This window comes from Canis lupus, chromosome 7 (genome assembly GCF_011100685.1).
Source record: "Canis lupus familiaris isolate Mischka breed German Shepherd chromosome 7, alternate assembly UU_Cfam_GSD_1.0, whole genome shotgun sequence".
Classification (NCBI taxonomy): domain Eukaryota; kingdom Metazoa; phylum Chordata; class Mammalia; order Carnivora; family Canidae; genus Canis; species Canis lupus.
In genome coordinates, this window is record NC_049228.1 from 80,083,486 (window position 1) to 80,109,538 (window position 26,053).

The 26,053-nt window shown below is 55.1% G+C and overlaps 1 protein-coding gene across 1 annotated transcript in view; it reads right to left on the reverse strand.

Moving 5' to 3' along the window:
* CTIF (cap binding complex dependent translation initiation factor) overlaps window positions 1–26,053 on the reverse strand; it is a 278,706-nt gene that overhangs the window by 203,180 nt on the left and 49,473 nt on the right. Inside the window, 1 exon segment of the mRNA XM_038543993.1 lies at window positions 4,314–4,520. Coding sequence (XP_038399921.1) covers window positions 4,314–4,493 — 180 coding nt within the window. The 5' untranslated portion in view covers window positions 4,494–4,520.

The window sequence follows — 26,053 nt, forward strand, 5'->3', positions numbered from 1 at the left end:
CCTCCCAACTCTGTACTCCAGCAGTCTTCTCTCCTATAGTATAGGGCTATAATCCTCCCTTCTCCCAAAGACAGAGTGAGGACAACTTTCAGGATGTGCCTTTATGGACTTGGAATCCACTGGAGGGCAGGCACTCCTGAAATGTATGTGTGGGAGTCGGGGGGGGGGGTATAAATTTAAATATGATATCCCAAAAGTGTTGTAAAACAGAGCATATATGTTCTTGGTCACTCATCTAAAGAAGAGGAAACTCACTGGCTCGCCCTATCATCCATCCATCCATCCAGTTATCTCTTTCCATCCATCCATCTAACCATCCATCTTTCTTCCTAGTTGTTGCTAATGGAGGGGCAAAGGAGAGCACAACTGCACAATCATCATGAGGCATTTTCTTCTAAGAGTCAACCATCATCTCTCAGATCCTAAAAAAATGATCTCAGCAACTGAAAAGCAACATTATCCTCCACTTTCTCAAGTTTTCTCTTTCCAAGATTCTTAACAATTTTCCTCTCCCAGGAACATCAAAACACCACCGCAGACAGACAGATGGGGACATTCTCTGAGGGTTTTTTTTTTTTTTTTTTTTTGGTTTTTGGCTTCTATTTAAAATAGTCATCAGGTTAAATAAAAACAAGCAAAAGTGCTCTAGCAGAAAGACTTCCCATAAAGCTATGTCAACAGAGAGTTTATTTTTTTCTAAAAGACTGCTCTATAAACACATCTAACCCCAGCCTTACTTAGAGCTTTCCACAGCTGGCCCCTCCTCTGGAGTCTGCACCTCAGCTGTGTTTGTGGGCGTCTGGTAGCGGGTTTGGTGGCCGTGGGATTAAAATGTTGCTCCTTAGCCAGCAGAGCCCAGGACCCTGCCAGGTGTTTGCATTCTTCCAGGGAACATCGGAGGACACAGAGAGTTTAAGGAATGCATCCAATGTCACAAGTAGCCATGTTTTCCACACTGCCTCACAACAAACAACTGTTTGAAAGCCCCTGCAAATGTGGACATTCAAGCGTGGTCGGGCCCGACCGATTCCAGGAGCAGGAGCCAGAAGGGCAGGGCCCAGAGTCAGGGCACGTCTCTCTCTGCTCTGCATGTCGAGAGCACAGTCATCCCTGCAGGGAGGTCAGAGACACCAGGAGGGCCCCCTTTTTCCAGAATTATCTCCCTGGTGGCTGCTCTGGGAACAGAAATTCTACCATTTGTAAGGTATTCCTCTGGTCCTTGGACACTCCTACAGTAGGAACCTACCTACTTCACACGGAGGAGCCTCCGAAGGACACCCTGCTGGAGGCCAGTCGGGTCCACACAGTGTGCCCAGTCCACGGGGCCTGCTCCTGGGGAAGTCCACTCCAGGATGCTTATGGGAGTATGCAAGAGTTGGAGTGCCTAATTACTCCCCTCCCTGCCCTACGTGACCCAGAGAGGTGCACTGCCCTCAGGGGTTTTCCAGGCTAGCCTGGCCGCCCTTGCCCTGCCACTGCAGGTGATGCTATCGTTAGCTGTACAATGAAGGTGGCTCAATTAACACCTCATCCGACAAGGCACCCCGTCCTTGCAGTCACCTGTAGACTCCTCAGTCACCCACGCCTGCCTCAGTCCCTACTCCTTGAAAACTCTTCTCCCGAATTGCTGCCACCTTTTCGGGCACCTGCCTTTCCATTCTTGGTGATGTCCGCGTCAGTAATGCTGGTCCTGTACCCTGACAACCAGCTCCACTGCCCCTCTCCTCTGGATCCCTCCTCTGTCCAGGACCTCCACACTCAAGCCCAGCCTTTCACTGCCATCTGCTGCACCCTCTGCCCTGGATTTCAAATGCCCACTCCTGGACACTCCCCTTTCCTTCTCACTCCTTCTGGTGCCAGGACTCCAGCAACTCACCGACTCCCTAGAACCCTTAAGTCCACTGACCCACCAGCCTTCAGTATCCATCATCGCCTTGGGTCCTCACCCCTGTACTGACCTGGCTCAGTGGCAGGGAATGTCACTGTCCCGACTCCCTCCCTCCCTCCCCTCTCCCCTCCTCCCTCTCCCTCTAGTGTCATCACTGAGAGAAACCTCAGGCCCAGTTAAATTCAGTTCTGTAGCTCTGCATCTGCACCTGCACCATTATGGCTGAAAGTGACTGGAGAAACTCACACCTACATTGCACAATAAGGTATCATCCTAGATGCACGGCTACAAACCCAGAAGCCCCCTCTGTGTTTGTGGGTGAGCTGTTGGGGACCTGAGCCAAGGCCAAGCCTTCTCATCTACTCACGGCTGTTGCTCATCGAGCCTCCCCGCCTCCCTGCACCACTCCATTGATGCACAACATGCACAACTACCCTCCCCATCTCTAACCCATTTCCTTAACCCCTACTTTTTTTTTTAAGATTTATTTATTTATGATAGACATAGAGAGAGAGAGAGAGAGAGAGAGAGAGAGAGAGAGAGAGGCAGAGACACAGGAGGAGGGAGAAGCAGGATCCATGCAGGGAGCCCGATGTGGGACCCGATCCCGGGACTCCAGGATCGCGCCCTGGACCAAAGGCAGACGCTAAATCGCTGAGCCACCCAGGGATCCCTTAACCCCTACTTCTTGATAATCACCTCTCTAGTCAGGGTCCCCATGAGCACCCATAGCTCGGTCAGGTCATTCTCAGTCTTCCTCTTCCATGACCCAGCCACCTGCCGTTGACACAGCCAACCGGCCTCCCATCTCCTTGAACAAACCCTGGTCTCTTGCTGGTTCCTCCTCCCACCCCTGCTTCCTCAGTGCTGCCTAGACCCCCGGAGCTCAGCGCCAGCGCATCTTATCAATGTGACCCCCTTTGCTCCCTTTCTCATCCCGCTTTTGCTCTGCACTGTGGCCGCCTTGCTGCCCCTGGAATACTCGTCCAGCTGGGCGCTTGCCCAGGATATGTGCACAGCTCACCCCTCACCTACTTCGATGGCATCTTCCCCGATACCCTACTTAAAACTGCAAACCCCTCCTGACCCTCCTTATTCCCTATTTCATTGTCATAATTCAATATTTTCCGCAGCAATTCTCACACACCCCTACAATGTACATCCCACGAGGGCAAAGCTTTATGTGTCTTTTGCTCACTCCCAGGTTCCCAGCCCTAGAATGGTGTCAGGCACAGGGTAGGTGCTCAACACACACTTGTAGAGCAAATAATGGATACATTATAAGCTTATGCTGATCATGATTTAGAACTTCAAGGACACAAAAGAAAGCATCACATATGTCTCTACTTTTCTCTTGAGGCCAATTTTCCTCCTCCTTGACCACCATAGCCTCCAAATGTCCCACGTTGACCCCTGGTCCTGCGTTCCAGGTTTACTCTGGCTTTCTAAATGGTGGGAGGGTCTTCTGCCCACCGAGACAGGGAGCCAGCTGGGTCTTTTCTCAAAGCAGGGTACCCAGAGGCTCCCCCTCTATGTGTCGGAGGAGACCCGGCTTGAGGTAGGACCACAAGTAAAGAGGTAAACACCCAAGACCCAGATCCTGACCAGGAGAAGGAACACGTCCCGGGTCTCGTGCAGGAAACACCCTGCTTCTCTGCAGCTCTGGGGCTTGTAGGACCTTTGACCTTCCAACATTCCCAAGGCAGCGGGCTCATCCCCATTCGCAGGGTAAGAAAACCGAGGCTCAGAGAAGTTGAGGGGCTTGCCTGAAGTCACACAGACAGCAAGAAGCAAATCTGGAGCCTACCCTTGAACCAGCATCTCCCAAGGATTTACGGTGTTAAGGGAAGATGCAGGCAATGACACCACTACCCTGAATGGCTCACACTCTACTCTCAAGAACTTGAGATTTCCAAATCTTGGCCCACAGTAAGCCAAGTCCACGTGCCACCCAAGGTCAGGGCTGCCACACTAGCCCAGGAGCAGATGACATGGACCCGCTGTGCTGGTCAGAATGTCCTTGGGTTCCTAACCGGGGAGGTGTCCAGAGCCCCCCAGAGCTGCCAACACGGCCTGTAACTGAAATCAGAGAAAGTGTTCCCATGTGAGAGCCTCTTGTGACATGCCTTTTGAATAGGCAACCATCTCCAGATCTCAGCCAGAGCACAAGCATGTGGAGGCCAGGGAGAGTGCTTTGCACACAGCAGGCTCTCCATGAATGTGCGCCAAGGAATTGTGAGTCTGAGAGGGCCAGCAGCTGTGGGGGTGGGATGGAAGTCGGAGCAGAGGGCCTTCCCGCCCGAGGCCACTCAAGCCTCAGCAATCAAGGGCCAGGCCACGAGAAGCTCGCCAGGTTTGGGGCCCCCAGTTCCCTGCACATGAGTCCCCGAGGCCCCGCACCCGGCCAGGCCCTGCGGGTGCTCACCTGGGAGATGTGGGACTGCGTCTGCTCGCTCTCGCCGTCTCCCTCCGTCTTGTCAGCCAGCAGCCCCTGCACCTGGTACTCCAGCACATAGCTGTCGATGAAGCGCTCCAGCTCCTCGATCTCCTGGGAGCGGCTGTTCCCAGCCTCAGACGAGGCCGACGCGGCGGATGAGTTCTCCATCCCTCCAGCTCAGGGGCGGCGTGGGGGCTGCAGAGACAGAATGGTGGGCGGTGAGAGGCGGGGGATGGGGGGCCTGCACGGCACCCCACTGCAGGACCACTCCTGCTCCCAGAACCTTCTCTCCTCCGTCCTGGCATCTTGGCCTCCCACCACCCCCTGAGCAGTCAGGGTGGCGCCAGCTTGCCTTGTGTGAACAATGTACTGCAATTCCCCCTGAGTGTGGAGGGAAACTGAGGCCCAGCAAGGGCAGGTCACTTGCCTAACTGGCCGACGCAGTAGCATGTGAGACATGGGGCATTAGTCCATACCTGGACCCCACCACCTGGGATGGGGCAGGAGACAGACCCTGCCTACCAGCCAAGCCACACACCCTGGCCTGGAGTTGGCCAAACCTACCACAAAGCAGAATGAAACAGGCCACAAGTGCTGATGTCTCTGAGCCAAGCATTGGATGTACAAGGGTCCCCCAGACACAAACCCTCTACAGGGCCTGGGGCCTGCAAGAAAATATCTCCTCCTAGAGAGATGCTTTTTCTTGGGACACCACGTGATCCCCTACATTAGGTGAGGCCTATGGGCCTTAACTGTGTAAACCCACCTTGGCAGCCTTGTTAGGATGCAACTCACCAGGACACACTATGCTCAGTCTGTGAGGATGACGAGGCGGGTTTTTAATGAATGGACATGGTGGGCCTGCTGGTGGTGTGGGAGAGCAGGGGCCAGCCGTGGACACTGTCTGGCCACCCTCCACAGGGGCACGACTCTCTCACTAGCCCTCAGGCCCTCTCCCTGTGGTGGCCAGGCATTCCAGGGATAGCTGTTGACGTCCACCCACAGAACTGAACTCCCTCCCGGACCAGGCAGGGTCAGTCCAGCCGCGGCAGGAGCCCAGGCCTGCAAGGACACCCCCACTGCTCACTCCTGTCCCCCAAAGCTCCCATCTGACTCCACCTAGAAGTGGGAGGAACTGCAATCTTTCTCACCTCTAGGTCCCTTCCCACAGGCTCTACGCCAGACAGGAAGGGGTCTTAAGGCTTATCTGGTGTCCCTTTCATTGTCTGAAAATTGGTATTTTCTGTGGGGGAGTGTATTCAGCTGGAGGAAGCACAGCCTGCATGTGGTTTCATCATCACAACTGGTAGAGTCATCTCCTACCAAACTACCACCGGGAGACATGCAAGGAAGACCCGAGTAGCGCACAGGACTCTGGGACCACAGGGATTGCGTGCATCTAGAAAGCGACTTTGATTATAAAGGCAAGGTCTTTGTACATTTAAAGGAACATTTGAATTTCAGTACCTTGGATTACTGAGAACTTTTATTGGAACATAGTCATTCACCAACTATCAAGGGTTTGTTGAGTTTTCAACTAGAACGGATCCAAAACAGGGCAAGGAATGGCCCACCGGGTTCCAGAAACGCTGCTGAGACCATGAGTGTGGACTCCCCCAGACCATCACCGGACTTTTCAAAGGTTGGTACTGGTGATGGGGAGGAACTGCCCGGGTGGACACACACATTTCTCAACTGATTTTCTGGCTCAGTGTTTGCATTTTGGAGGCTGCATAGGGCCCAGCCTCCACTGGACCGCAGGCTAGCTACAGAGGGACCGTGCAGGGCTCGCTCTGGGTTCCTGAGCTCAGCAACCTTGGGGCTCAGAGGTTTGTCCACCTGATCCAGAGGGAGGAGTGAAAGTTTCAGGCCTGGGTGCCCTCATCAGAGGCCAGGTGTGGAGGCTAGGGAGGCAGTGGGTCCACAGGGAGTCAGCCCAGATTGGGAGAAGCATGCCTCGTGGTGTGGGGCCATAGTTGGAGGTGAAGGTGGGGATGTCCTGCGCCCCTTCCTCCACCAGCCATCCAAGGCCTAGCGTGGACTTACATCCTTCCTGCCACCCATGTCCACCTTACCCCTCCTGCTCCAAAGGTTGCCCGTGACCCCCTTTCCTACTCTATCCTTTGTCCTGGACACATGCCATGTGTGTAGGCAAAACCCTAAGAGGGTTCTGGGTCTACACCTTCTCCCAGTTACACAATCAAACATTAATTGAGGTACTCCTGGAGAGGGATTTTGCAAATATAATTAAATTCCCAATCAGCAGACCTTAAGATAGTGAGACTACCCAGGAAGGACTCATCCAATCACATGAGCCCTTGAAATCTGGGCTTGAGGGTAGAGACAGAGACTCAAAGCACAAGAAAGAGTCAACACACTGTTGCTGGCTTGAAGAGGAAGGAGCATGTGCGAAGAAAGCAGGCAGTGTCCATGAATTGAGAGCAATCCCTGGTCGATGACCAGCAAGGAGAAGGGCACCCCAGTCCTACAACCATAAGCAAGCAATTTCTGCCAACAACCAATGAGCTTGGGAGCAGACTTTGCCCCCCAGTCTCCAAATGAGAACTCAGCCTGGCTGACACTTTAGTTTGTGTCAGGATTTATAGAGCTGGACTTTGGACCTTTAGAACTGTAATAAGCTGGTCCTGTTTTAAGCAGCTAAGTTTACAGTCCTTTGTTACAAGGTGGTAGAAAACTAACGTGAGGCTCTTTCTGCTTCTGCTTTTGCTCACACTGTGCCCCTTACCCAGAGGCACCTTCCCCTTCCCTCTGCCTACAAAATCTACAAGCCCCTACACTCACAGAATATACTAGAACAGTGCCTCAGAGGCTATCTGGCGACTAGCCCACTCCCTTGCTTTCAGAGTGGGCCAGCGGCTAAGGATCCAGCCAGCCTTGGCCCGTGGGCACGAATACTGCAACTTGTAATAACAGGAATGGTCAATGTGCCCTGAGCCCATATCATATGCCAGGAACTCTTCCCAGCCCCTGATCTGCCTTCTCCCACTTACCCCTCACAGTAACTCCAGGAGACTGGTATAATTGTACTGGTTAGAAGTGAAGACTGAGGTTCAGAGAGGTTAGGTAAGTTGTTCTAGCTTGCACAGCAGAGCTCCAGGTGTGCCCACACCCCGCCGCCTCTTCATCCCACCTCCTAGCAGCCTGCCCGGGCTCTCAGGACATTTCCTACTTCTTGTTCTCTGTAACCTTTCAAAGCCCAGTGGGTTCTTCAAGTGCTGTGTGTGCTTCTTACTCCCAACCGGGCTGCAGGCTGCAGGTTGCAGAGGGCTGGGCCCTGTGCCTAGCTCACCGCCCAGCCCTGGGCAGATGGCCGGCCTCAGGGGGGGTGGGATGATAAGGCTGATGTCCAGAAAGGGCTGAAAAGGAGCTGCCTTTTCAGGAAAAGTCAGTGTCTAAGGCCATGCCCATTATTCCTCGAAGACTTCAGATCTTATCGAGGGCCTCCTGGCACACTTTACAGGTATAGGCAGAGGACAGGGCTTTGCAGGAACCAGGCAGGAGTGTTTCCAGGAGGATCAACTGCCTGGCTCTGCCTGCGGCCGCAGCAACCCTAACCTGCTCTGCCGGACTCTCCAGGCTCTTGCCAGCCCCTCACCGGGCCACACCGCAGCCCCGTGAGGGATCCTGAGGGCAGTGATCACTGCAGACGGGGACAGGCGCTGAGACCCATTCCCAGACTGCCCCATGTTTGGTGCCCAGAGGGAAACAGAGGACTCCCACACCGGTCACTGGTCTTGGATGCCTCATGCGTCCTCTCACCATCTCGGGGTCTCTCCTGCTCCATCAGTGTCACACGACAAGCCTGACAGCATGTCAGCCCAGCTGCCCCAAGCGCATTCCGCCCAGGGCTCCCCTGACGCACGCTAGCAGATGCCAGCACCTGGCACCTGTGCCCTGGTTGTACGAGGAGCCAGTGGCTCCTGGGGGGGGGCAGCCCTTGACAAACACTCCCTCCTCAGTCTCTCAGATGCCAACGGAGGTGTGTTCTTCATGTTCCCTCAGCAGGTCGCAGCGGACTGAGCCCAGCTGCCCATGGTGGGGACCAGATCCATAACGCCCCTCATCCGGCCCTCCCTCATCCCTATGTCACTCTCCCCAGGGAAGCCCGTCCTTGGGGCACATCCAGGAACTCCGCTTTCTGAGAGAGAACCAGGCTGACATATCACCTGGACTCATTGGTTACATTCCAGAATGAGTCCCAACCGAGGCACTTTGCCTCTTCAGCAGAAACAAGGGAGGAGGGAGCTGTGGGGCGGGGGGTGAGGGGTGCTGTCCACCTCATCCATCTCCTCAGCTATCAGGCTGGAAGACCAGTCAGGCACTCACACCCCATTTTTAAGAATTGTGATAAAATATAACTATATATAAACTATGTAATATAATATACATGACTTAAGTGCACAGTTCAGCAGCCTTAAGTGTTTCCACCACATTGTGCAAGCAGCATCACTGTATTTCCAGAACTTTCCAGCATCCCAAACAGAAGCCCTGCGCCCACCCAACAGCTCCCATTCTCCTCATCTCAGCCCGTGGCGGCCACTGCTCTCCCTTCTTGGCTCTATTCTGGGAACCTCACGTAAGTGGAATCCAACAACATTGGTTCTTTTGTGACCAGTCTCTTTCGCTCAGGATAACGTTTTCCTGATTCATTCATGGTGTGGCATGCGTCCGAATCTCACGTCATACGTTGTGTTACAGTAACATATTGGGCACAGAGACCCCGTATTATTCATCCATCATCCATCCGTGGATATCGGCTTGTTTCTGCCTCTGGCTACAGTGACCAGAGCTGCCGTGAGTACAGGTGTGCACTATCTGGGTCCCTGTTTTCAGTTCTTTGGGGTGCATATCTTCAAGCTCTGCCCTGTTTTTAAGGTAGAAAGAATGAAGAGGCATGGGGTGAACTCTCAGGCCCGAGGAAGGCCAGGGAAACGCAGGGATGCTTTCTCAAGGGCTGGTTGCACTCCCTCCTGCCTGGGTTGGGGAGGGGGTCTCCTCTTCCCACGCACACAACTGGGCTGCTGGCTAAGCTGAGAGGCAAGAGAGGAGTGACGATCCCCCTCCCCCGCATCCGCCAGCGATGGTGATGGGGAGGGGAGGGACAAGCAGGAGAGGAAAGGAGAGGGTGGCTTGGCCCGGAAGAGAGGCTTCCAGGGGCAGCCATCCAGAGTGCAGGACCTGCCAGGCCCCACAGCCCGCCTGCCCCCCTCCCAATCCCACCCCACTGCCAGGTGACTACGACTGCAGGACAACCAACTGGCAAAGCTCAGGAACAGGGGAAGCGCTGAGGCTGTGGTTTGCTGGAAAGGGCAGGCGGCCCAGGGCCTTGAGGCAGGAGGGACGGGCCTGGTGAGCACAGCCGGAGGAGGGGTGCAGAGGGGCTGAGCCTGCGGAAGGACTTCAGGTGGGGGGTTGGGGGGGCGCCTTGGCCTGCACTGCCCAGAGGGGACTCTGGCCCATCTACAGCTGTCTGGTCGAAGGGACCGCATCCCAGTCCCGGGGGCCCAGGGCACCCCCACCCCCGCTGCGGCTTTACAGGCTCGCCTCAGGAGCCGGAAACAAAACCTCTTGTGTTCTCTGGTGAACAGGCTCCCCTCTCCAGGCCCACGCCCTACCAAGCGACTCTTCCCGGCCCAGGGCAGCGCGGCTCCCTTAGGAGACCCTCGCTCCAGGGGCTTCGGCCCACAGGGGCTCTCTGAAGTGTCTGTCCCCCGGCCCTCGGCCCTCGGGCCCCGCCTGCCTGTGCAGCTGTGACAGCTCACGGTTGCTCTGGCCTGCGGCTAGAGACCTGGAAGAAAGCAGCAGGCTGACATCACCGGGCACCCCGTGCGCCCAGAGACGAGAGGCTGGACCCGTCCCAGCCAGCTCAGCACGACTTTGTGCTCGCCCAGTGACAAACGGCATTAGCAGCTGTAAATTTAGCCAATCCCTTTAAGAACAGCCAGGCATTAGAGGCATTACGTCCTCCTGCAGTGCCCGGGGCGACTCAGTGACCTGCAAACCAGATGAGATGCTTCGCCCCCACTGCCACCAGCCCTTCTCTAGGGAATCCATTATCCCAGGCCCCAAAAGGAGGCCGCATGGCACCCCTCATCCCTCACCGGACCCTTCTTCCTCAGGCCTCTCGGTATGCAACTCACCCTGGGTCCCAAAAAAGGTCTCGATTTCTGTTTTCCTGATTTGTTTCTGCTTTCCTGATGTGGCGTTTGGGGGCTTGGGGCTGCTCTGGGATGCCAGGCCAGCTGCAGGGCAACTGTGCAGCGCTGGAGGGGGTGTGCTTTGGGCTCCGGGGCTCAGAGGCACTGGGGCTGGTGGACCTGTCCCCCGTCCCAGGAGTACTGCACCTCTGCAGGTAGAGGGAGGCACGTCTGGGTTGTGGGTGGGCAGCAGGGCTCACCTCCTTTTGAAGGCACCCACCACTGTGTGTACCCCGCTCTTCCCACAGCCCTGTGCCCCTCAGCCTCCCTCCCTCAGGAAAGCCCTCCTGCGGTGGGTTCCTGGTGACACAAAGCCCATCCCTTCTCCCCTTCTGGGCGCCCCTCAGAGTTGGTGACAGACAGCTTCACCCAGAGCCCACAAGGAGAGCCGTCCCCTCCCTGGGCTGTCTGTTGTGCTGTCCCCAGGACCAAGCCATGGGAACCCCCCTTGCGATGCCTGTGGCCAGCCCACCCCTCGGGATCCGGCCCACGCTCCACCTCCTTCCTGTAGAAACAAGACCCCAGACAAAACGATTTCCCCTGGCCACCTGCAGTCCTCAGGCTCAGCCGCCCCACAAGTCTGGGCAGTGCTGGCCTTGGGGACTCTGGGCAACACCGATGTGTTTGCCAAGGAAACACAGAGGGACATGGGGACATCTCGGCACACAGGAGCCTAAGGTCCCCAACCACCGGGAATGGGAGAGTTCAGATACCCTCAGAGCTGAAGGCGACCTCAGAAATCAACAAGGACGCCTGGGGTCCTCTAGATGTCCCACAGCCCCCGCCCCAGAGTAACCCAGGGAGGGCATTAGCTAGCACCCTGGTTTGCAAACTGCAGGTCTCAGCTGTTTGCTGGGCTGCAGAGTAAACTCAGTGTAAAATAAACTCATGACTTCAGCATTGAAAAATAGACAACTAAATTGCAACTATCAGTGAGTGACACGCATTGTCAGCGCAACAGTGGTTCTATGGAACTGGCGCCTCACCTACTTGTGGAACAAGTGTTTCTTCTGGGGGCGTGGCCAAGAGATGAAGTAAAGAGGCCAGGTTCCTGCGGGCCAGCCTGTTTACACACATTCGGTTTCAGAAGATCGAAGGTGGGGTCTGGGATTCTGCATTTCTTTCTTTTTTAATTAAAGATTTTATTTATTTGACAGAGAGAGAGAGAGAGAGAGAGAGAGGGAGAGAGAATGCACTCCAGCGGGGAGAGGCAGAGGCAAGGGGGAGAAGCAGATGCCCCAAAGAGCAGGGAGCCGGATGAGGGGCTGGACCCCAGGGCCCTGGGATCACAATCTGAGCCCAAGGCAGATGCTTCGCCCCCCAGGCGCCCCAGGATTCTGCATTTCTAACTAGCTCCCAGCTGTTTTTTTCAGCTCTGAGGGGCTCGCTTTGAGTAGCCAAGATCTAAAGAGCTGCTCACATCCCTTCCCTTCTTAATCAGAGATCTCTCACCCTGGTCTGGAAATCCTCCATCTCGACCCCCAGGCCTGCAGGTCAGCTCCCTGAACGGGGGTGGAGCTTCCTTTATGGCCTACTTGGGGCGAGGCGGGAGCCCCCCCACAGGCTCAACTGGTACTTATTGGTGGACACTGCGGCCCCAGCTCCGCCCTAGGCTCCAGCCAGGTGCACAGCAGCACCTACTCGGAGCTAGCAATACAGAGCTGCGGCCCCGACATGTCCCACTGATCGGAGCAGGCCCAAGGGGCTCCGAAACCGAAGCTTCATGACCTGGACGGTCCTTAGAGAACGAGATGGTACCAGCCCCTTCCCTGTGCAGATGAGGACACTGGAGCCCAGGGAAAGGGGACGACTTGCTAGAAGCCACTCAGTCACCAATGGAAAGAGCCGGGCCTGCGACGTAGGTCCCCAGACTCCCTGCCGCTCAACAGCAACTGTCATGCCTGGAGACACCTGCTGAACTGACAGTCACCTCCCCTTGTTCCTCCGGTGACTCCCATGTCTCTGGAGCTCAAGCCTGCTTGGGTTACAATCATCATGTCAGGCAGCAATCACAGGACAGTCCTAGATACCAGGGAACCCCCACGTCACTGCTCTGGGCCCCCATGCTGGCAGCCCCGTGGGTCTATCAGAGCTCGCATGGAGACGACAAACGGGGCTCAGGCCTCACCAGCCTCCCTCGAGGGCTGCCTCCAGGAGCAGCTGAGGAGCTGGACCAGATTTCAGGGCGAGGAGACGGGTCACAGGGGCCCAGAGAGGCAAGCGAGATGCTGTGAATCCTTCTTGCCTAAGCACACCGCCATGGCCCGCCCCAAGGAGGGCCTGAGAAGAAAGGCCGGGGGAGAGAGTGAGCACACCTGGTAGGGGGTGGACACCCACTGCCATCCACCCAGGGGACCCGATTAGACCCAGTCTCCAACCTGGGACTTTGCTCGGAGGAATGCCACCAGCTCTATGGAGGCCACCGTGCTGGCAGGTGGGCTGGGCCAATGGGCAGGATGACAGCCAGGGTGGGCTCTGGGGGGGAGGGGTCATCCCCCCCCTGCTCATCCCTGTGTCCAGGTCGGCTAGGTCCTGGGCCCCTGAGGTCCCCAGCCGCCTGGGCTCCCAGCACTGACCCCCACCTCCTCCCTCGGCACCCACCTCCACCTCTTCCCTCGGCACCTACCCCTTCACCCTCCGCACCCACCCCCACCCGCTCCCGACACTCACCCCTATGTGTTCCCTTGGCGCCCAGCACAGGCTGCCTCCCAACACCCCTCACCGTCCCCTGTGCTGTTACAACTCTTGTCCTGCTCTTAAGTATTTATGGGCTTTTATCTCACGTGGGCAAGACTGCAGGATCCTTGAGCCCCACTCCAGCCTATGTCCGTCACGCCCCGAGCCCAGGACGGCACCTGGTCTGTGGCTTCTCCACCCCCACTCTGGTGCCCCCAGCGCACACCTTCCCTAAGAGTGGGCCTCCTTAGCTCTGCCTCCCGCCGATGCTGGCCCAGGCTCCCCCGCGGCCCCTTCTGGCCCTTAGAAGGTTAAAGTCAAGGGTGCTGGGGTGGCCCTGTCCACCCCCCCCACACACACACACCAGCCACCAAGGTTGCCTGGTCCCAGGAGAGGACTCCAACCTCTTCTCACTCCATTCAAGGGCCTCCTTAGGCATTTCACTCCAAACAGCAGGGGCCAGGGGCCAAAGAGGCGGCCACCTGACTCCAGTACATCCCCGCTGGGCGTCAGGGGGCTTCCACATTTTCCCCGAGCTCAAGACAGGGTGACATAATGGTTATGGGCTTCAACACTGGTCAAATGGCCTCCTAGCTCTGGGACCTTGGGCTGCCACTTCCTCATCGTTGGAGGATGCTGAAGATGAGCGTATCGTCTCATAAAGTGTGGTGAGGATGAAGTGAGGACTCACGGGAAGGTGTTCAACCCAGCCAGGTACCCAGCAAGCCCTCAAGGGCCGTGTGTGATTATCAGTTGACATCCCAGGTGCCCCGGCGGTGCCCTCTGCGGTCTTCTGCAGTCCCCCTGGGCCCCCCGCCCTTCCCAGCGGAACCTTCTCCCGGGGCCTGGCTGCAGACACACGTCCCCAGGAAGCCCTCCTTGGCCAGTCTGGCTATCAGTGGTCCTGCTGCTTCTGAACTCCCGTTCTCCACACACCCCAGCACTCCCGAATGTCTCCCCACCCTGAACGGCCTGCGTCTCGCACGGACCTCCGTGTGGCCCTCCCTCGTACTCCCGTCCCGGGGCTGCCCTCAGCCCTGCCGACCTGCACAGCCTCCCGGGGACCCATTCTCTGTCCCCCACAGGCCCCCCACCCTCCGGCCTCCCAAACCTTCTCGGTTGATGGACAAGGAATGAAAGCGAACTCAGAGCGTGCCAGGAAGGGATAGCATCCGTCCTGCTCTAACCCAGCAACACCCTGTGCAAGTGCTGGGGTTGGGGCAGGAAGCTCCTCCGAGTGTGGTGGCCCTGGCACCCCACACCTTGCCTCTCAGGTGACACACTCTCTCCAGTGTCTCCCATGGGGCAGCCACGGTCCCCCATCAGCTCAGGCCCTTCTGGCAACAGCTCCAGCACCAGGGCCACGCGGCGTCACAGAGCCTGATGGAACCAGAGGCCTGGGACGGGCCCCCACGCTGGCCCAGAGCTGGGAGGGCAGGGCTGGCTGCCTGCGAGGCGGCAACCTCTTGCCTCAGGCCCACCTCCTGGAGGCAGCCCCAACCACCCGGCTCAGAGTGACCCGGTCCCTCGGAACCCTTGCAGCAGCCACCCACCGGGCCTTTGGCCTCTGCCCACGGCCACCTGCCATGACAGACTCATTCTGCAAGGGAGCTTGATAACCACAGAGCAGAGACTACAAAGGTCCAGATGGGCCACGTCTGGACCATGGGCATTTTATTTGGCCTGTTCAGTACTTTTTTTAAAAAAGATTTTATTTATTTGAGAGAGAGAGAGAGAAAAAAAAAAAAGGGAGAGAGAGAGCATGAGCAGTAGGAGGAGCAGGGAGAGAAGCAGGCTCCCTGCTGAGCAGGGAGGCCAACTCTGGGTTCGATCCCAGGACCCTGAGAACATGACCTGAGCCAAAGGCAGACCCTGAACCAACTGAGCCACCGGGGTGCCCCTGGCCTGTTCAACATTTTAAAAATATCTGAGCCAACATGCATAACTCAAAATATTTCATGGAAAACTCCACATTTCTGATTTGCTGGAACAATTGGGAGATCCAGCAACACTGACCCCCCTTCCTCCTCTGCAACCATCAGCCAGAGCTAAGCCTCCCGTCTAGATACCAGGGAATCCATCAGAGGGCGTGCACTCTCCAGTCCCCACAGACTCCACCACCCCCTACTGCCTCCCCACGGCCCAAGCCTCCACTCTCACATGGCTCCGCTCGCTCACACACCTCGCCTGCCTGGCCTTCACAGGCACCTGAGCTGGAGACCCCCCCTGCAAGAAAGTAGCTGCAGGTGATCTGTGACCACAAAAATGAGGGGTGTCCCTAAGAGCTAGGCCATCAGACTCAAGGACTGTCCCCTGGGAGTTACCATGAGGGATCAACAAAGGACAATCCAAAACAAAAATATGCAAAGTAATCACAGAGAGGGAGAAAAAGATGTCTCCAGACTAGTAGGACTCAGCCCTTACCTGGCTGAAGATCCCCACTGAGCTATTCTGGGACAGTTGTGTCAGGCTGAAAGGACTAGGCTGCTGCGCTTGAACAAAGAAGGCAGCAGACCTCTGGACTCCATTGGGGAATGCGGACCCCAGCCTGGGAGCCTGGAGGGGAGTCCCCCGTAAATGCAGGGATGGCCCACCACGGTCCTGCTTAGCCTGACCTGGTCTGACGGGCTGCTTCCTTCCTCCACTAAACTATGTACTCTGAGAGGCCGAGCACGTGTCTGCTCCTGCCCGTATCCCTGGGGAGCCAGACCGGAGCCCACTGTCCACTCTCAGCTAATCCCTCTAATCGGCCTCTGCCCAGTATTTGATGCATTCCTAGAAATTCGAGAATGGTTAGCAGGTAACCAATGCACTGCCCCCTGTGGGACTAGCAGAGGGGGGCCTGGGTCTCCCTTCGGCTCAGAGCATGATCCGGGGTCCCGGGATCGAGTCCCACATCAGGCTCCCCGCAGGGAGCCTGCTTCTCCCTCTGCCTGTGCCTCTGCCGCTCTCTCTGTGTCTTTCATGAATAAATAAATTAAATGTTAAAAACCAAACCAGTGGAACCAGCAGAAAGAGCTAGGCTGGGCGTGGGCCCTCTCTGGCTAAGTGGCCCATCTGCATCACACACGATGCTGGAGGCCCATTGGGCAGCAACCAGGAGTCTCGAGCTCCATCCAACGCCCAGGGCTCTCACAGGTCTCCCTGAATCCTCCGGGAACCACGGGGAGATATAAAAACCTTCACAGCAAGAGCCCAGGAGCATAAAGCCTACAGAAAAGCGAAGGCCAGACCCTTGCTCGATGTGTCTCCGGGACCTGAGGCAGCAACCCCGGGCCGCCTGTGCCTCTGCTTGGAGAACCCCAGGGACAGCTCCTCCCATGCAGGGATAAGCGCCTGTTGACTTTTACCGACACCAGAAAAAAAAAAAACCATCAATACTACATTCCCCACAGACTTCTGGTTTCCAAATTGCTTTCCTGTGCTAAATTCTTGTTATATAGCGATGTGATCCTCAGGACAATCCTATAACGCAAGCGCCGTCCCCAGGTACAAACTAGGAAACCGAGGCAGAGAGGAGTTGCCCGAGGTCACCTGGCTAGGAAGAGGCTGAGTCAGGATTTGACCCCAGTGGGGCTACTCTGATTAACCAGCAGGGAGGTGCCCAGAGTTCCAATGACTCACATTTCTATTCCTTGCCCAACATCTCCCCCGAAGCTGCTGTATTTGGGGTCATTCCCCAAGTGGGCCCTAGAACCTGCTCCAGGTCATGGTTTGTACTTTTGCGGGGTACCAGAGGGACTTGCCGTCAGATACCAACTACCCAGGCAGCAGAAGTTATCTGGGAAGGGGTTCTTGTGCCTCTAGGGTGCGCCCAGCCGAGCACCATCCCATTAGTTGCCTCTCAATGGCCCCAGGTGTGAGGAAGGCTGGGCATGCGTCCCCACCTCTCTTTTACAGATGGGGACGTGTGGCCCACTGACAGAGCAGGACTACAACCCGGGCCTGACTGCAGTCCCATGTGTTTCCCCGGGCCCAGAAACATCTCCGAGTCCCGCTCCCTGTGGCTAGAGCCAATGCATCCCTCAACGTACCCGCCATGTCCCACCGTGAGGAGATGAAGCTCTGAGGGATGAAGTGGACAAGGAACAGGATGGAAAGCCAGACCCTTGTGCGGCAAAGACTTCAGGAGAGAGGGTATGGGAAAGCTAAGCACTGTAGACCACAAACATTTGCTAAGTTATCTCTACCTTGGAGAACACAGAGTCCCAGTGATGGGATGGATGGCCACGCTGGGGTGAGAGTGCTTGGCCAAGTCCTTGTTGAGGACCCAGGTATGGTAGGTCTCCCGAGGTTGATTTCTGTCTGGGATGTGCTGGGGTCAAGTAACTGGGGAAACCAGGTAGCCAGAGAATCTGAGCTCCAGATCACTCTGGCTGGGCATCCACGATGGTCTGACTCTTGAGGACAGGGATCACTTTGTCTTTCCCATCATTATATTTCCAAGGCCTGGCACAAAGTAGGATTCCACAGAAGAGGTGAGGGAAGGACCCCGGGCTGCCCTCGGGAGAGAGACCTGTGGAACTGCCTGCCTGGGCATCTGTGGCTCGTATGGGCTAGCTGCAGCAGGGTCCCCCAGATGCAGCCCATGCAAGGCAGACAGCCGCCTGGCAGCAGATCCAGGATGGCTGTTCTTATTAACCCGTCACAGCACAGCGCTCGGGCTCCACTTCCCATTGCCCTTGCAGGTAACTTCACCCACCAGCGCGTGCCAGCGGCCCATAACCTCTTTACACACAGCAGGAGTATCTGTAGCCCGTTCCAATGCAGGGAGCAGGCCAAGTGGTTAACTGGCAGATAATTAACTGAGAAATTCCCCAGAGCCCTCTGCACACTCCTCTGAGATGGGAGACAGAGATTGTACAGGCAGAAAGGGGCCTCCTGCTGTCTCAGCAAGTCACTGGCTTTCGCCCCAGAATCCTAGGAGCTTAGAAGCAGAAAGGACTTTACAAATCATTGAGTCAAGTGTTGGCAAGGACGTGGAGAAATCAGAAACCCTCACACACTGATGCCGGGCATCAGAAATGGTGCAGCTGCTTTGGGAAACAGCTTGGTGGTTCCTCAGATGATTAAATGTCAATATCTGTTAATATATGACCCAGCGGCTCTATTTGGAAGTGTCTCCCTGAGAGAAATGAAACCATATGTCCACACAAAAACTTGTGCATGAATGTTTTTAGTGGTGTTATTAATAAGCCAGAATATGGAAACTACCCAAACGTCCACCAACCGATGGTGCATAAACAGAGTGTGGTGTACGTATCTCTCTCTCTCTCTTTCTGCATCTAGTGGAATATTACTTGGCCATAAAAAGGAATGATGTATTGATACATGCAAAACATGAATGAACCTTAAAAATACTGTGCTAAGTGAAAATCACAAAAGAGCACACAGTGTATGATTCCATTAATAGGAAACATCCAGAATCAGAATACATGGGCAAAAATTTGATTGGCAGTTGCTGAGGGCCGTGGTGGAGACTGAAGCAGGGGAGTAATGCTTTAGGGGAGGGCTTGGTTGGTTTTGAGGCGATGAAGGTATTCTAAAGTTCTGGTTGCCTGTATCTGTGATTACATAGAGAACCACTTAACTGTTCACTGGAAGGAGGCGAGTGGTACGGGATACACACTATATCTCAATAAAGCTCTTTAAAAATGTAGTGCATTTATACACTCTAGCCCCAGGATAATTGCCTTGGGTTGGAATCTCTGGCTGATTAGCTTGGAGATCCATCAGAGAAAACTACAGCTGTAAGAATCAACTGAGACTATAAATGAATCAACAAAAAGCCTGAAAACCTGAGTCTAATTTCCCACTGAATCTGGGAGATGTCTTTAACTTCCCTAGAAAGGATTGTACTGCCTCACCAAGGACGGGGATGCATCTCTGGGTGTGGCTCTATTCATCTATGTCCCATCCATCCACCCACCCATTCATCACCCATCCATCCACCCACCCATTCATCATCCATCCATCCACCCACCCACCCATTTATTATCCACCCACCCAACCATTTATCATCCATCTACCCATTCATCATCCATGCATCCACCCAATCATTTATCATCTATCCATCCATATATTACCCACCCATTTATCATCCATCCATCCACCCTCCATCCATCCATCCATCCATTTATCATTCATCCATCCATCCATCCACCCACGCATTTATCATCCATCCACCCACCCATTTGTCATACATCCATGTACCATCCAACCATCCATCCATCCATATATCCATTTATCATCCATCCATCCATCCACCCACCCATTTAACATCCATCCATCCACCCACCCATTTGTCATCTATCCACCCACCCATTTGTCACCCATCCACCTGCCCTTTTGTCATCCATCCATTCGTCCATACATCCATTTATCATCCATCCACGCACCCACCCATTTATCATCCATTCATCTACCCACCCATTTATCATCCATCCATCCATCCATTGGTCATCATCCATGTACCACCCACCCATCCATCCATCCACCCAACCATTTATCATCCATCCATCCATCACCCACCCATTTATCATCCACCCATCCATCCACCCATTTATCATCCACCCATCCATCCATCCACCCACCCATTTATCATCTATCCATCCATCCACCCATTTGTCATCCATCCATCCATCATCCATTCATCCATCCATCCATCCATCCACTTATCATTCATCTATCCAGCCAGCCAGCCACCCATTTATCATCCATCCACCCACCCATTTATCATCCATCCACCCACCCATTTGTCATCCATCCATCCACCCATTTGTCATCCATCTATGTACCATCCACCCATCCATCCATCCATCCATCCATCTCAAAAGCATCTAGTCAAGCTTTGTGTTAGGTACTAGGGATACAATAGGAGATGTGGGAAAGAAAGGTGGTTGACATCATTTCTGTGGGGCCCAGAGCAACAGCACCAACACACAAAAGGAATACTGAAAATGTGATTTTTATCAGCTTGCTCTAATTGACAGAAAAATGCAAATACCACCATGTTAGTAAAATAAGGAGAAATCTTAGAAAGCAACGTCATCAATTGTAAGACCCACCCTTATTTTATGTGCCACAGAGAAAAGGGCTGGCAACTAAACTATGACATAATGCCTTAATGACAGTCCTGCATGCAGACAAATTGGGCATACGAGCCTTGTGTAGCTTTGAGATTGTTTCCTCTCTTCTGAGCCATTTGGAGATTTCTCCTGCCTTTGGTTTCTCAGCATGCCTGAGATCTCCAATTCGTTTTTCTTTTAATATTTAATATCCAAACTGTTTCCATTTAATCTCTCTCTCTCTCTCTCTCTCTCTCACACTTCCTAGCAGTGAGGAGCAGTGCAGGGGAAGAGGTAGAGAGAATCTTAAGGAGGCTCCTCGCTCAGGGTGGCTTGATCCAACGACCCTGAGATCATGACCTAAGCCAAAATCAAGAGTCAGGTGCTTAACTGACTGAGCCACCCAGGCGCCCCTAGAGAGGAAGGCCAATTCTTGTTGCTTTACAAGAATGTATGAAACTGCACTTCTTCCCCCAACAATGAACATCTGCTCTCCTAAAAGCAAATCAATGCCCTCCTGCTGCTTCCATGCCCGTCTGCCTACATAGTAACCTCTGGTATCATTAAGTAATCACGGTAAAGTCTGAGGACAATTTCGAATGATGATTACACTTAACACGTGCATAACCAACGATGCCCCTAATGTCTGACAGTCTGAGGTCACAGCAGTCTGAACAGCATGACCGCGTTCACTCCTACTCAGGCCATGCTAGCTGTCATTCCTGCGTGCGGCAGTTGGCTAGCAACCGTAAGATGCGCCCTGACTTCGTGGATGGTAACATGTGGAAAAAACCCAAACCAACCATATGCCTCCTAGAAGCAAGGAAAGGGGCAAGCCCATCCTCTCTATCACAGGTGGGGACACAGGAGCATGGAGCTGCAACATGACATGGCCCAAACCAGAGGCCCAGGACTAGCATGCTTGTCAGCAGGGATGTGTCCCTGTTTTATTTTCTATTCCCTCAGGCTACCTCCAGGAGACTGCCACCTCTAAGCTTCTCTTATAGTTTCTCACTTAAAAAACCAAAAACAAAAAACCAAACCAAAACCAACAGTCATTTAGAGCATACGTGACAGTAAGAATTACACATCGGTCCATTCAGTGTTCGCCCTACAAGTCCCATGAAGACGCAACGAGAAGCCCTGTTCTAGAGTCACAAGTGGGCAAAGGAGGACATTAGTTTAGGCCGCCACAAGCCCCCATTCCTGCTCCCCACAGCCTGGTCCCTAGCCTGCCAGTCAACAATATTGTGAAATGTTTATAGATGAGACCAATAATCAGGTGTTGTCTTGGCGTCACATGCTCTCTCCGTGGGCAGAGCCCCCAGGGAGACGGCCTCCCCATCAGACTGCCTACGGCAGCATGGAAATGCCCTTGCTGAGCCTGACTTTAGAAAGCACCATGTGTGTTACGTGCAGGAGTTCAGGAGACCCTTCAGGTCACTTCTCAGTACCTGAACTCACTGCTTGCTTCCTGGAAATACACCTGTCTCATTGGGCACTGGATCAAGATGGGGAAAAACACATTTTTTTCTTTTGTGAACCTGGCATTGCAGACCTGGCCCCTCAACATTAGCACAAGATTAACATAGTCAGGTAACTCTCTGCTGCAACAACCATTTTATTTTATTTTATTTATTTTATTTTTAATTTAATTTAATTTATTTTATTTTATTTATTTATTTTTTTTTCTTTTCCCGTAGCTGGATAAAGAATGCGTGTAAAGCCTTTGAGGTGAAGGTAGATCCAGTTAAAACAAGTGGAGATACACTTTCCCAGATGCAAGGCCAAAACCTGAAGGCTGAAACCAGAAACACACTTGCACAACAAGCGGGAGAACGGAGGCTTGTGCAAACACCCGTTCTGGGCAGCTGACCAGGCGAGCACACATCTCGGATTTCAGCAAGGGGCGCATCTCACCAGGGACACACCAGTGGGAAAACGTAGCTAATGTGAGACAAGCCACACTGGGATGGATGCAGCAAGGAGCCACCTGGGGCTGCTCAGGAATATTGGGGTGGGGGGGTTAGGGGACGGGGGAGGAAAGAACTGGCTGTGTTCCAAAACATAATAAAGAATTTGCCTGTCTCATCCAGCCCTATCCAGGGGAGGAAAAAAAAAAAATACCCACTGTTATGGTCTGATTTGTAGTGACAGAGCTGGGAACACCGAGCTGTCAGAGCACAAGAGAAATAAATATTCCTTCAGTGCGTCCCAGGCCCTTCATCCCGGCTCTACCCTTGGCTCGGAGCGCAGCAATGCAGTCACTCCCTTAGTGAGTGCCAGGCCCCCTCTAGACCCCGGGGTACCTGGTGAGTGAGCTGTGGCCTCCGCCCTGAGGACGCCTCCCGGGGTGGCTGGCAGGACATTGTACAGGGTAGGCATTCCTGTCGGGAGCCACAGTGACACAGGTCTACACGCAGGGGCTGGAGTGGACAAAGGCGGCTTTCAGAGCCACAGGCTCTGCTGCATGGCCTCCACTAAGTGAATTCTCGGGTCCTCTGTCTCCCCAGCCCCAAAGCAGCTAGACATCTGCTTCCCTTGGCAGTAGAGACGATGAGCTAAAAAAATACGTACAAATTAGCACCGTCCCAGGCAAACAACCTGCGACGCCGTGTATCTGATATGCTTACCTGGGACCCAACAGCCATTAGAGGCTCCATCAGTAATGGCGATTAATAATCATGTGGGGGGGAGGGGAGAGGTACAGGGTCAGAGGGTCACATTCATTGAGTGACCTTGGCGGAGGAGCAGCAGGCTCCGAGGTCGTGGAGGGGAGGGGCCCCAACGGAGGGACCCCATCACTGGGCAGCCTGTGGGTGGTGCCCGGAGGCCCTGACACTGCATCCTCTGCCCTCACCCACTAGTCCCGTGGCTGGGGCAGGGGCCCCTAAATCCCCATCCCGGGCAGCCTGGCAGAGGAGTTGAGGAGTGAGAGTTGACCTTTGCCACAGAGGCAGGGACCTAAGTCCTCGGGCCATGTGACAACCCCGCCTGCCCACAATGAGCCAATTGACTCAGCGAGGCCTCACGGTAGGACAGGGACGCACGGAGGGGAGGCCGTCTGGCCGAGGCACTTTGCGAAGCCCCTGGTCCTGCCCGGCCTCGGGGTGAGTCCAGGACGTCTGCCCCCCGCCCCCCAGCAGCCAGGGAGGCCCCGGCAGAGTGAGCGCACGGCCCCTCTCCCTTCGTTCTCACGCTGGCGCGCAGCTGGCACTGGAGCAGGGCCCTCCCGCAGGCTGCCCACCCTCGAGGCCCACACCGAGGAGACGCCGCCTCCCAGCCGGCCGCGCCCGAGCCCCCCGCTCAGCCCAGGCCACACACACGTTTGTGGTGTCCGTGCTGCCACCAGGCCTCTCCCAGCTCCCCGCCACCCGCAGCCAGGGGCTCCCCCCGCAGCGAAGGGGGCAGCCCCTCCGGCGCCTATGGGGCCGGACGCCCTCTATGCCCGTTTTAAGGCTTTGATGCCCACACCCCCCTGGATGCTGTTCCCACCTCCACTGGACAGTGAGGAGACCGAGGCACAGGTGGTTATTGGACATGCTGGCACCTTCGTGAGCCGCCCTCTTGTCACATCCCATAAAGGTGAGATGGTTACTCTTCAGGTGTCACAGGCCAGAGTGTGCTGGGAACGACAGGCTGGGGAGGCTGCCCCCCGTGGTGGCCTGGTAAGGGGCGGCCCGGGCACCCTCAGCCAGGGCCCTTGGAGCGCTTGTCATGCCTCACGTCTAGGCGTCTTGTCTGTGGACCCGAGACGCAGGCAGGGCCCTGACCCTGGAGGTGGGAGGGTCTCCCGAAACCTCGCTCAGCTGTAGGTACAGAGCCAGGCGCCTCCCGGACTTGGCCTGCTGGGCGCCAAAACGTCTCATGCTCAGTGGCGCCGGCGGCTCCATCTCCCTGATGGATGGACTAGTCGACCCCGGGGGATTATTTACAGAGAACTATAATGACCCGGCAACATTCATGTTAGTCTATTACGGAAAAAGCATAATTTTTTATGTACATTAGTATCTCAAGTATATGAAAAGGCACAGAAAAATGACTGAAAACAAAAAACCCTCCTCAAACATCTCTCGGAGGTGGAATTAAAGGTATGTCTTCTGTTTGTGCTTTTTTTTTTTTTTTCTAAAAGTGAGTTTGGGCATTTATTTAAAGATTTTATTATATTTTTAAGATTCTGTTTATTCATCAAAGAGAGAGGCAGAGACACAGGCGGAGGGAGAAGCAGGCTCCCTGTGGGGAGCCCGATGAGGGACTCCATCCCAGGACCCCGGGGTCACGCCCTGAGCCGAGGGCAGACGCTCAACTGCTGAGCCACCTGGGTGTCCCAAATTTGGGCATCTTTATAAGAAAAAAGCATAGTTTAGTTTAAGAGGAAATAAAAGGTTGGATGTGGGGTCCTTTCTGCTAGTTAATCGCCCAGTTGAGACGCTGGTGTGGAGGGGCCTGGTCACACGGGTGGAGGGCATACCCACGCCACGCCGCAGGGCCCGTCCACCCACACCCCTCCCACCCAAACACTGCTTATTTGTGATGCCTTTTGCGCGCCTGAGCTGACACCAGGTAATCTGCTCTGCCAGCCAGTGCACTAGGGCCCCTGCAACGGGGACAGCATCCTGCCCACTGGTCGTCCTGTGTGTCACTGCTTCACCTTGTTTGGGCCAGAGGTGAGAAACGGAGCTATGAGCCCTGCACCTCCACCCCCAAAAGCCGGCTGGGAGTTGGAGGCCACCACCCACTTCATGTCCCTCCCAGCAGCGGATCCTCCTGCTGCCAAATAGCGAAGGGAAGGACCTTTCCAAGTTCTGATCTTTAAAGCTTAAGAGCACAGAGATGGCGGGTGCCATACGCTCATTCCCGGTTGCCCCCGCCTGCCCCCTCAGCACGCCCTGCTGCTCCAGGGTTGGGGGCGGGGCGCTTTCTTGTCGGATTCTGTGCCCGGGGCTGGAGGGCAGGCAGGCAGGCTGCGGGCACATCTGAGAACCTTGGAAAGTGCCAGCTCAGCCCCAGAGCGGAGATGTGCCTGCCACACCTCCTGCCCTGCTAATGACACCGCACGTCTAACTTCCTTCACACGGGAGCCTCTAAAACCTTCAATGTGCACGTGCAGAAGTTCACAGGCTGAGCCGCATGGTTTCGATGGTCTCTGGTGACCTAGACAGCAATGAAGGTGTGGGGCACGCCTGTGCCTGGCTTCAAGCAGGAGAAGTCCGGCACCTGGTAAGACCCCTAGAACCTTCCTGGTACCCTTAGCTGCGGCTTCCCTGCCCACCTGGGCTCCCTGCCCACTGTTTCCGGGCCTGGAGCTTGGTGTGTGCAGAATTTGGCAGCAGGGGCCAGGAGTCAGAGGATGGATTGGAGAAGCTGAAGCAATGAAACAGAAGGTGCCAGAGGCCACATCTTGGGCTATCCTGCGGGTATTGAGTATGGGTCTGTCCCGCATTGGCTGCTGAGTCTCCTCATTTAAAGCAGCCCAAAGGCTCAGGTGAGAGAAGAGAACACACCCTAGCAAGGTCCTCCTTTAGACCAGGGGACGGACCCGCACGCCAGCACACCGGCTGCCTCCTGGACTCGTTCCCACCCAGACAAGTCCCACCCACCCCTCCTGTCCAGCAGGCCTGGTCCTCCTCGAGCAGAGCCCCCTCATGAGAAACCGAGGTGGCTACAGGAACACACGGTCAGCCTAGCTGACCGCAGGGCCCAACAGCAGTGGCTAAGCTGGGGGTTCTCTACCCTGCTCACGCCACCCATTCAGGGTTGAATGGCA